This window comes from Vicugna pacos, chromosome 17, assembly GCF_048564905.1.
Source record: "Vicugna pacos chromosome 17, VicPac4, whole genome shotgun sequence".
Lineage (NCBI taxonomy): Eukaryota > Metazoa > Chordata > Mammalia > Artiodactyla > Camelidae > Vicugna > Vicugna pacos.
Genome location: NC_133003.1, coordinates 9,810,578 through 9,822,826, shown reverse-complemented (window position 1 = coordinate 9,822,826; position 12,249 = coordinate 9,810,578). Strand labels below are relative to the sequence as shown.

The window sequence follows — 12,249 nt, the reverse complement described above, 5'->3', positions numbered from 1 at the left end:
ATTTTCGAACAATGGGATATCAACATTCCCGTAAAAGAGAACCTCAGCCCTTTTCTTGTACCACAGACCACAATCAACGTGAAATGGATAACATATCTTAATGCAAAATCTAAATTTTCTAAAATTTCTAGAAGTAAACACATGAGAAAATGTGACTTTGGAGTAGGCAAAGATTTCTTAGATGACACACCAAAAGAAAGATTCGTAAAAGAAAAACATGATAAATTGGACTTCATCAAAATTAAAAATTTCTTAGATATTGTTAAAATAATTAAAAGACAAGCCACAGACTGGGAGAGAAGGTAAAATATCTGATAAAGGACTTACTTCCAGAATATACAGTGAACTCATAATTCAGTAATAAAAAACCAAACCACCAAACCAAAACACGGGCAAAGGGTCTCAACAGACATTTCACCACAGAAGAGCAGCTTCGGGATATAAGCACATGAAAAGATAATCAAAACTAGTCACTAAAGAAAAGCAAGTTAAAACCACGAGAGACTTCTATATACCTACTAGAATGGCTGAATTTTAAAAACATGAACAAACTATGTGCTAGTGATACAACAAAGTAGATAAATGCAACTCTTCCTACTTTGGTGGAGGGAACGCAAAACGACAATCACTTTGCAAAACCATTTGGCAGCTTTTTATAAAATTAAACATGTACTTGTTATAAAAGCAGCACCCCCACGCCTAGGCATTTATGCAGGAGGAAGACTAATGTACGTCCATATGAAGAACTGCAAGCACATATTTATAGCCTCTTTACTTGTAATTGCCAAAAGCCAGAAAACAAAGCATAGAACATCCATACAACAGAATTAATCAGCAGGAACATGTAACCAACTACTAAAACATGTGACAACACGTGACTCTCAAAAATAATACACTAAGTGAAGTCAAGTCAGACACAAAGGGTCACCCCATACTACCTGTAATATGGTTTTCTGGAAAAGAAACATCCAAAGATATAAAGACAGAAAGCAGATCTGTGGTTGCCAGTAAAATGAGTTAAGGAGAGGACTGACTACAAAGGCACAAGAAAAAAAAAAAAACTACAGGAGGCAACATGGTAATAAGCATTGTTCTAAGTACTATTTTATCTGCATTAGCTCTGTTTTTGGTGCTGGTAACAACAGAAGCAATAATAAACATGCATTCATCACTTTCTGTGTTCCTACAATGTTCTATACCTTTACAAGCATTAACTTATTACTTAAACCATATGAGGTTAGCACTATTATGACTTCTATTTTACAGCTGATGAAATAGACATGGGGTAGGTTTATACAGTCCTTAGTGATAGAGCCGGAATTCAAACAAAGAGGAAAAAGATTCAAGAAAAACAGAACAGAGAAACAAACTAATATTTGAAACTATAATCAAAGACAACTTTCCAGAAATAAAAATGTCAATCAACATGTTCGAAAAGGTCACTATTACCAGAAGGGTCAACTTGGGGACATACCCTAGGAATTTATTAGACTTCAATCTATAGGGAAATAACTCACTATTACTTCAGAAAAAAAGCTCACATTTCTTATGAAACACATTAAATTAGGTTCTTGACAGTAACAAGCAAATAAAATGATGGTAGTACAACAACGTCAAGAATTCAAATAAAGAACAAATGACCTAGACCTTTTTATCTAGCCGAACTCTCAAGTATGAGGCTACAGAAAGATTTAAACATGCAAGAACTTGAGGAGTATTGTACTCATGTGCCTTTCTTGAGGGGTCTATTAGAGAAATACCTTCATCCAACTAAGAAATGTGTATAAAAATAGATAAATAACAATATATAAAATACTACATACTAACATAAAATATAAAAATGTTACATACTTAAATAACATGTATCAAATGTTAATCAACAGAAGCCATGTATGAAAAACCCACAACAAATGTATTCAGTGGTGGAAGACGGAAGTTCTTCCTCAACAGTCAGGAACAAGGCAAGGACGCCCACTTTCACTACCTCTATTCAACATAGTACTTGAAGTTCTAGCCAGAGCCAATTGAGTAAGAATAAAAGGCATCCGAATTGGAAAGGAAGAAGCAAAATCACCACTGCTTGCAGGTATGATGTCATACGTAGAAGGTCCTAGATTCCACACACAAAAAATCTCTTAGAGCCAGTAAATGAATTCAGCAAAATAGCAAGATACAAAAGACAACACAGTTGCATTTTTATACACTAATTATGAAAAATCCAGAAAGGAAATTACCAAAAAATTTGCAATGATAATAGCATCAAAAATAAAATACTGACAACTTAACTTACAAGGTAATGAAGTAAAAGACTTGTATAATGAAAATTACAAAATACTGCTGACAATAAAGAAAACATGAATAAATGCAAACATCCTATGGTCACTGATGGACTGGGAGATGACAATACTATCCAAACTGATCTACAGTCACATTTTGCAACCCAATATCAAAATTCAATGTTTTATTTTTTTTTGCCGAAGTAAAAACCCCATCCTAAAATTCATATGGAACCTCAAGGGACCCCCGATACCCTAAAGAATCCCCCAAAAGAACAAGAAAGCTGGAAAATAAAAACTTCCCAATTTTAAAACTTACTACAAAGCTGCAATAATCAAAACAGTGTGGTGGCGGCGGCATGAAAACATACATATAGACCAATGGAACCAAATAAAGAACCCAGAAATAAACCTTTGCATATACGGTCAAATGATTCTCAACAAGGGTGCCAAGTCCTTTCAACGGAGAAAGGACAGTCTCTTCAACAAACGGTGCTGGAGAAACTGGACATTAATGTGCAAAATAGTAAGTTGGACTCTTACCTAACAGCATATACAAAAACTAACTCAAATAGACCTAAATGGAAGATCTAAAACTATAAAACACTTAGAAGAAAACATAGGGCAAAAGTTTCATGACATTAGATATGGCATAGCAACAAAAGAAAAACCAGACAAATTTGACTTCATGAAAAACTTAAAATTTTGTGAATTAAATTCAATATCAACAGAGTAAAAAAGGCAATCCACAGAACAGGAGAAAACATCTGCAAATCATATATCTCATAAAGGATTAATATTGACAATATACTGAGAACTCCTAAAACTCATCAACAAAAACCCCAAACAATCCAATTCAAAACTGAGCAAGGAAGGGAGGGTACAGCTCAAGTGGAAGACTGCCTGCTTGCCATGCAAGAGGTCCTGGGTTCAATCCCCAGTATCTCCCCTAAAAATAAATAATAAACCTAATTACCTCCCTCCTGGCCCAAAAGAAAAAAAAATTAAGCTTTAAAAAGAAAAATGAGCAAGGGACTTGAGTAAACATTTCTCCAGAGATATACAAATGGCCAATAACTACAAAAAAAGATGCCTAACATCACTGATCATTCATGAAATGAAAATCAAAACTATAATCAGATACCATCTCAAATATATTAAGACAGCTTACTATCCAAAACAAACAAGTGCTGGTGTGGATGTGAAGAAATCAGAATCCTGTGTACTGTTCATAGGAATGTAAAACAGTACAGCTGCTGCAGAAAACTGTATGGTGGTTCCTCAAAAAATTAAAAATAGAATTACCATATGATCTGCCAATTTCATTCTGGGTATATACTCAAAAGAACTGAAAGCAAGGTCTTGAAGAAAGTCCACACAAAAACTTGTACACAGTGTTGTTTGCATCATTATTCGTAACAGTCAACACATGAAAATAACTCAGTGTCCGTACATAAAAGGTGACATTTTTTATGTAGGTTTTATTTACCAGAATAGGTGAGTCTTCAAACAGAAAGTAAGTTAATGTAGGAAGGGAGGAATTGGGAGGTACAAAGTTTCTTTGGGGGATGATAAAATGTTTTGTGAGTAAACAGAAGATAATAAAACCCACTGAATTGTTCACTTTAAAATGGTTAAAATAGTGAATTTATGTTACATGAATTTTGTCTCAATTCATTCAAGTTAATTTTTTAAACACTGAATGGTAATTAACATGCCAGTTAAGGCACTCCTACAATGGTTCAGACTCATAACATGTAAAAAGAAAATAAAGAATACAAAACTACATACACAATACCATTTCTGTGTTTCATAAAAAACTTCTAAAAATATGACAAAATGCAAATGGTAGTAATACCAGGGTAATGGTTTATTTACATTAGTTTTCTGTTTCTAAATTTCCAACATATAGAATATATTATTTTTAAATTTATTACAAAACGTTTCAAACATACAGAAGAATAGAAAATAAAAGCCGTCCAGACTCCCAAATGCAAATATAATACCATATTTACTTTGGCTGATTTTACTAAAAAATTTCTTTTTTACTGACATAGTTGAACCTCCCTTCATAACCTGTTTCCTCAATATCACTCACCTATACTCTGGAATAACCGCTATTATGAAGTTGGTATATATGATGGATACATGCTGTATTTTTATACTTTCATCATAAATAGGTATAAACAAACAATACACACGGGTTGTACTATTTAAAATTACCATATGTAATTTTACTATATGTAAAATTACTTCAACTTTTATTTTTCCATTTGTCATTATATTGTCAAGATCTATCCATCCATCCATATATATTGTCAAGATATACATTTAACATATAATTTAAATATTGTTGAGGGGGAGGGTATAGCTCAGTGGCAGAGTGCCTGCTTAGCACGCACGAGGTCCTGGGTTCAATCCCCAGCACCTCCATCAAAGTAAATAAAGAAATAAATAAACCTAATTACCTCCCTCGTATTTAAAAAAAATAATAATTTAAAAAATATATTGTGTGTTAGTGAAATGATCTCAAAGATGTTAAAAATCTTAAGGTTTTTTCCTCAGTTGTTTGAAAACACTTTTGGGTAAATACAGCAACATTAGCAGCACCCTACTGCTTGTCAGCACTGTCATCTCCACGGCTGCTGTTCTTTCTTCTCTCTCAAACTCAAGATCAAGCAACTGTCTATAGGGACTGACTACAACAATTCTTCTCTGGAATTCCTTGACAAAGCATAAATAGCCACAAGCTAAGGAGCTTTAAAAGACGTAAAATAATTAAAACAATACTGCAATTCAATTAGCTACCTAAAAATACGGGTAACATGTAAAACAGTGTTCATACATAAAAATTTTGGGCAATTTCCAACATTGAAATAGTATAAGCATAGGCTAAAACAATAAACAAACAAATATACGAAAAGTTTAACTTGAAGACAGTACTAAATAGTACCCTTTTCCCTGTAATAAAACTTCAGCTAAGTTTAAATAACCTGGCAATAGAATTCTGGTTTCTGGTTCTACATTTCTGGTTTCTGGTTCCACATGTAAGGCACCACTCAGTCTAATAAGCAAAAAGCTGAAGAGACTTGAAAAAGCAGCAACTCCTCCTGGATCTACAAGTGAGGGAATGACACAGGACAACTGCTGCCCTCAACAACGGAGTGACGCGCATGCAGGAGTCAATGGTGCAGACAGCTGGGGGCAGGGAGGTGGATAGGAGAACCTGAAGGAATGGCTGGACGCTCAGCATGGACAACTCAGTGTGGAGACCTAAAAGCTCCAGGATGGGCTGGTCCTGTGGAGGCACCCACAACTATGTGGAATTTGCCTCCAGGATCTTGACCAGATTCTCACAGTAAATACAGGGGGGGGAAATCCCTTTGTTGCTTCTGGCACAGGAAGGGAACGGGAACCATTCTGAAAATGCCAAAGCATCCTGTTCTCAACGAGGCCCACCCTCAGGAGGAACTATCTACCAGAGCCTAGGCTGCAGGGCTGGGGTGTTAGCAGAGCCCAGGTGACCTGAGAAAGGGAAGTACACAACTCCAGGCAGCTCTAGCCAGCCTCTCCTACCAAAACAGGGAGGGAAAAAAAGAAACACTTGTAAAGTTCACAGTCCAATGTCCTAAAAGGCTCAGACCTAATCACAGGACTATACCGTACCTCCATATTACTAGCAATTACTATCGCTGTTATTTACAGCAATTTATTTTACCTAGTGTATCATGTCTAGCTATGAAGAAAATACTGCGAGGGATACCAAAAGGTGGGGATGCGGAAATGATCAGACCAGGAATTTAAAACTAGGATTAATATGCTAGAGGTTCCAATGGAAAAAGAAGAAGCATGCAAGACAAACGGGCAATGTAAGCAGAGAACTGAAAATCTTACGAAAGCCTCTGATGTGCTGATTAATACTGGCCATGGCTGAGGAAGCATCTCTGAATTACAGGCTGAATCAACAGAAATCTCCAAAAGCAAAAAGAGTAAAGGCTGGAAAACATACAATAGAATATCCAAGGACTGCGGAACAAGAAAAAAATCGTGACTTACATGCAATGGAAATACCAGGAGAGGAGAGAAAGAAACAGAATATTCAGAACAATAATGACTGATATTTCCCCAAATAAAGTCAGACACCACACCAAACTATAGATGCAGAAAGCTCAAACACTAAGCAATAAACACCAAAATAGCCAACTATACGTAGGCATATCTTTTTCAAACTACAGAAAATCAAAGATAAAGAAAAATCCTGAAAGAAGCCAGAGGAGAAGACAGCTTGCCTGTAGAAGGATCAGGGTAAGAATTGCAGGACTTCTACTCAGAATCATGCAAGCAGGAGAACAGAGTGAAATATTTAAAGTATTGAGAGAAAAAAACCCCCACTAATCTAGAATTTTGTGCTCTGTGAAATTATCCTTCAAAATTAAAGGAGAAATAAAGACATTCTCAAACAAAAACCGAGGGAGTTTGACAGTAGATTTGCCTTGTAGTAAGTGCTAAAAGTTCTTTAGCAAAAAGGAAAATAACATAGATCAGAATCTTAGATCTACATAAAGGAAGACCATCGAAGACAGAGTAAGTAAAGGTAAATTTACAACTTTTAGTTTTCTTATTCTTAATTGATCTAACAGGTAACTTTGTTGAAAATAATAAAACCAACAATGTATTCTGTTACATATGCTTCTATATAAGTGAAATGAAAGAAGTAGTGACATAAGGGATAAGAGGGAAGAATTAGGATTATTTTGTTATTAGAAGGTACTCACACTATCCTTGAAGTGGTACAGAAATTGTGGGTTTGGTTCCAGATCACTACAATGAAGTGAATATTACAGTAAAGGAAGTCACACGAGTTTGTTTCCCAGAGTACCTAAAAGTTACGTGTACACTGAACTGTAGTGTATTAAGAGTACACTATGTCTGAAAAAACAACACATACTTTATCACTAAAAAACGTAACCATTATCTGAGCCTTTAGGGAGTTGTTATCTTTTTGCAATAGTAACATCAAAGATCATTGATCACAGATCACCACAGCAAATACAATCATTTAAAAGTTTGAAATACTGTGATAAATACCAAATGTGACAAAGACATGAAGTGAGCAGATACTACTGGATAAACGGCACTGACAGACTTGCTTGATGCAGGGCAGCCACAAACCTTCAATTTGCAGAAGTGCAGTTATCTGTGAAGTGCAATACAACGAGGTATGCCTGTATAGTATTCTTTGAACGGGGACTTGGGTTAGCTATAAACATACACTGCAAACTCTATGGCAATGACTAAAAATAGTTTTTTAAAAAAAGCATAATAACTGATACGCCAGACACGGCAAGAAGACAATTACATAAAATGCTCAATTAGAACCACAGAAGGCAGAAAAAGAGTAAAGAACAAAAATAAAATAAAGAATTAGGGTGCCAAATAGAAAATAGTAACACACATGATAAATATTAATCCAGCTAATAATCAATAATCACTTTGATCATCAATGGTCTAAATGCACCAATTAAAATACAAATTTTCAAGGTGGATCAAAAACCACGACCCTACTTTATGTTGTCTACAAGAAACCCACTTGACATATGAAGATACAAACAGACTGAAACAGATGGCAAAAAAAATATATCATGCTAACACTAATCAAAAAAATGCAAGAGTAGCAATATTAATTTCAGACAGAGCCAACTTCAAAGCAAGGAACATTTTCAGAGATAAAGAAGGACACTGAATTAATTCTCAAAGACATAACAATCCTTAAATTATATGTGCCTAAGAGAGAGCGTCAAACTACATGAGGACATAACTGACGGAACTGCAAGGGTAAATGGATGAATCCACTATGGTAACTGGAGACTTAAAAACCCCTCTCTCAGAAATGGATGGATCCAGCACGTAGAAAATCAGTAAGGACATAGTTGAACTCAACAACACCATCAATCAACTGGATACTGAATGTAACAGACATCGAAAGATGACTTCATCCAGTAAAAGCAGAATACATATTCTTCTTAAGCCTACAGGGAACATTCACCAAGATAAGCCACACTTGGGCCTTAAACACATCTTAACAAATTAAAACAATAAAAATCATAAAATGTGTACTCTTAGCCCATAATGGAATTCAAATAAATATCAATTACAGAAAAATAACTGGAAAATCTCAAAATCTCAAAAAATATGGGGGGTATACATTTAAGTAAATACATCGGTCAAATAAAAAAACCTCAAGAGAAATTTTACAATACTGTTAACTTGAAAAATGAAAACACAACTTATCACAATGAGTGGGGTGCCCAGAAAGCAGTGCTCACAGGGAAATTTACAGCAATGAATGCGTATAATAGAAAAAGACAGATTTAAAACAATGAAGTTTCCACTTTAGGAAAACAGAAAAAGAAGGGCAATTTAAATGCAAAGGGAGCAGGAGAAAAGAAGTAAGAATTAGGGCAGAAATCAATGAAAGTAAAAACAGGAAATTTATACAGAAAAATCAATGAAACCAAAAACTGGTTCTTTGAAAGCTCAATAAAAATCGTTAAGCCTCTAGCCAAGGCTAACCAAGAAAAAAAGACACAAATACTAATACTGGAAATGAAAGAAGGAAATCACTACAGATGTCATGGACATTTATGAAAAGGATAATAAAGGAGTGCAATGAAAAACTCTATCCACAAATTTGATAACCTAAATGAAATGGACCAATTCCTTGAAAGATAAAATCTGCCAACATTCAAACAAGAAGAAACAGACAATCTGAATAAGGCCTCTATCTACTAAAGAAATAGAATCAATCAATAATTAATAATCTTCCAAAACAGAAAGCACCAGACCAAGCTGGGTTCACTGATGAATTCCACCAAACAGTAAAAAAGTAAAAAAAAAAAAAAAAAAAAAAAAGCAATTCTCTACAATCTCTTTCAGAAAACAGGAGCAGAGGCAGTACTTCCTAACTCATTCTACAAGGCCAGCACTGTCCTAATACCAAAACCAAAGACATTACAAGAGAACTACAGACCACCATCTCTCTAACACAGATGCAAAAATCCTTAATAAGATATCAGGAAATCAAATCCAGCAAAGTGTTGTAATTATGTATCACATGACCAAATGAGATTTATCCCAAGTAAGAAACATTGGTCCAACTTTTGAAAATTAATCAGATCCAAAGGTCAAAGGAAAAAGATCATGTAACTACATTTGACCCTTGAACCAGACAGGGGTTGGGGCACCCACCCCCCATCAAAAGTCTACATGTAACTTAACAGTAGGCCCTGCATAATGTGCAGTTCTACACCTGCAGATTCGACCAGCCTTGGATCCTATGGACCGTACTATGTATTTACTGAAAAACATCCATGTGTAAGTGGACCTGCACAGTTCAAACTCATGTTGTTCAAGGGTTAACTGTGTACCAATAGATACAGAAAAAGCATTTGACAAAATCCAACATGCATTCATAAAATGTCTCAGCAAACTATATAGGGTGGAACTTTCTCAACTTGATAAATATTACCTACCAAAAAAATCTATAGCTAACATCACATTTAACAGTGAGAAACTCGAAGCTTTCCCACTAAGAGAAGAAATAAGGCAAGGATGCCCCCTCTCATCACTCCTTTTCAACATTGTATTCAAAGTACTAATATAGTAAGTCAAGAAAAGGAAACAGAAGGTACAAAAATTGGGAAGGAAGAAATAACCTGGCAACAGCAAAATAATGCAAGATTCACAAGCAGAATTCAAAATCCTAAGCCACTGAACCACATTTCAATTGTCCTAAGTATTTCCGACTCATCTTCCACTCCAAAAAAGAAACAAAATCAATACTTCATTTTCTGACAGCCTCCTTATTGGAGCTATGACTTATGCATTATGAACAGTAACTGATTTCTCTGTATGCAACTATAACTGATAAAAGACGAATGCTGTACAACAGCATTTCAGCAGAAAGTTCATTTGTATTAACGACCGCAAAACATTGTGTTACTTACCCACAGGTAATATGTGAACTGAAGTGCAAAAATAGCAATGCCTTCGTTATCAAAGGATCCAGCTACTGACCGAGAAATGTAGCCTGGTACAATAGCAATAAAACAAGCAGCTAAAAGTCCCGCTCCTTGGTTCCAAAGTTCTCTGGTAAGCAGGAAAGTAGATATAGATGTAAGGCCGCTGAAAGTGGGTGCAAGGAACACACACACATCTCTTATGTGAACTGTTATGTTCAATGTATTTAAAATCCAATGGATAAGGCCGGCTGTTATCATCAGCCCTGGGTAAACCTAAGAAGAAAAAATGGAAAATTTAATTACACATAAAATGAAGTAGCTGAAAAAACGAACATAATTCTTTTCTTTATTGTTACATATTGTTTATAGTAAGTTTGAGAATAAGCTCTCAAAACAGTTTGCCTTTTTCGCACACTACAAAGTTAAATGTTCTTTTGGACTGGATACAAATATAAAGCTCTTACGTGTAGAGATACATATTTAAGTAAAAGAAGAAAGATGAGAATGAATGAATGATTAAAAGTGAAGAGGTTCAACAATGGAAAGCTAGGTAACTTTCTTACTGATCCCACTACCTTTCACTATAAAATACGGTCCTAATCTAACATATTCCTAAATTTGGGGTTTTAACATGCTCCAGTTTTGCCCCTACTTGTGTTTAAGGGATTGAGGAAAAGGACAGAAGATAAAAAAAAAGTTATGTGCAATATTATCTAAGTGCTATTTATAAATGATTCTTCCCCCCTTTCCAAGCCAAGGTTTGGAAAGTGAACAACTCTAGCTGGGAAAAGAAGCAGTTGTTAGTTGGTAAATTCAAACATTTTGAGATTCCTGGAAGGTTAAATGTTTTTATATTTCTTAAAATATTTAGGGTGGAAAGGAAATAATAAACTAGAATAGGCCAGCGTTCTTCACCCTCCCTCTAGAAGAGGAACATGAAACATTAAGAGGATTCAGAGAACAATAAACAGGACATTAGCCGTAGCTATTAATGCTGAGTCAGTGATTAAAACGTGTATTTACATTTTCATCCTTATCTAAATCCTAGAAGATTCTGTTCTTTCTCCATCACTGAAACTACAAAGAATGTTATAAATTTCCTTTCCTAGCCATACTATTTATAATTGCAAACTACCCGTGGTCCTTAACCCACTCCCTTGCTTCATCTCCATAGCACTTAACACCATTTCACATTCTATTTATTTTACTCACTTACTTATTGTCTATTAACTAAACACCCTCACAATATATAAGCTCCAGAACAGTAAGAAACATTTCCCCATATCCAGAGAATGACAACTAGCACAGAATGGATCTCAGTTATCTGCTGAATTCGTGGAAGGAGAGCTGGATAAAGAAGGGGGAAAAAAGCGTGGCAATCATCATCATTTTTAAACGTTAAAATTTTATTCTATTTCATATACAGGTCCCACTGTATGACTGTTAGCAATATTCAAAGAAAATGGAAATGAATTTGAAAATATCTCTAAATATGGCAGACTGAACTTACATACAAAATACAGACAAAATACATAGGATTATAGGATGAAAGGACCAAAAAACCTTAAACAAACAAACAAAACCACCCAATGACAAAAGGCCTATTTAAGCTCAAAAGGAAGGAAATCCTCCAGGTTCCAAACACAAAGAAGACATTCAAACTAGGTACTGATACCATGGCAGTGTAAAAAGAGAAAACAACAAAAACAAAACACTCGAGGCCTGATACACCCCCCTACACACCCTTAGGTACTTAAGGTTGGGGGGAGTGGTTATCATTTAACACAGGGGTCAAAGAAAAGGTCTAACTCCTGGCACAAAGCCAGGCCCTGTTTATGAAATTAGACTAGACAAATTCTACCCATCCATCAAGGGAAGCAGTAAGGAACCTTCGCCTTACTTTCAAAGCTTTGAATTGAAACAAAACGAGAAATAAACTCATTCATCACATG

General features: G+C 35.2%; 1 protein-coding gene across 2 annotated transcripts in view; it reads right to left on the bottom strand.

Annotated features, from left to right (window-relative positions):
* Positions 1-12,249, bottom strand: part of STT3B (STT3 oligosaccharyltransferase complex catalytic subunit B) — an 82,375-nt gene that overhangs the window by 30,299 nt on the left and 39,827 nt on the right. For both annotated transcript variants that reach the window (XM_072940915.1, XM_072940916.1), the window contains exon 3: positions 10,283-10,570. In XM_072940915.1, coding sequence (XP_072797016.1) covers positions 10,283-10,570 — 288 coding nt within the window. The remainder of the gene's footprint in view (positions 1-10,282; positions 10,571-12,249) is intronic.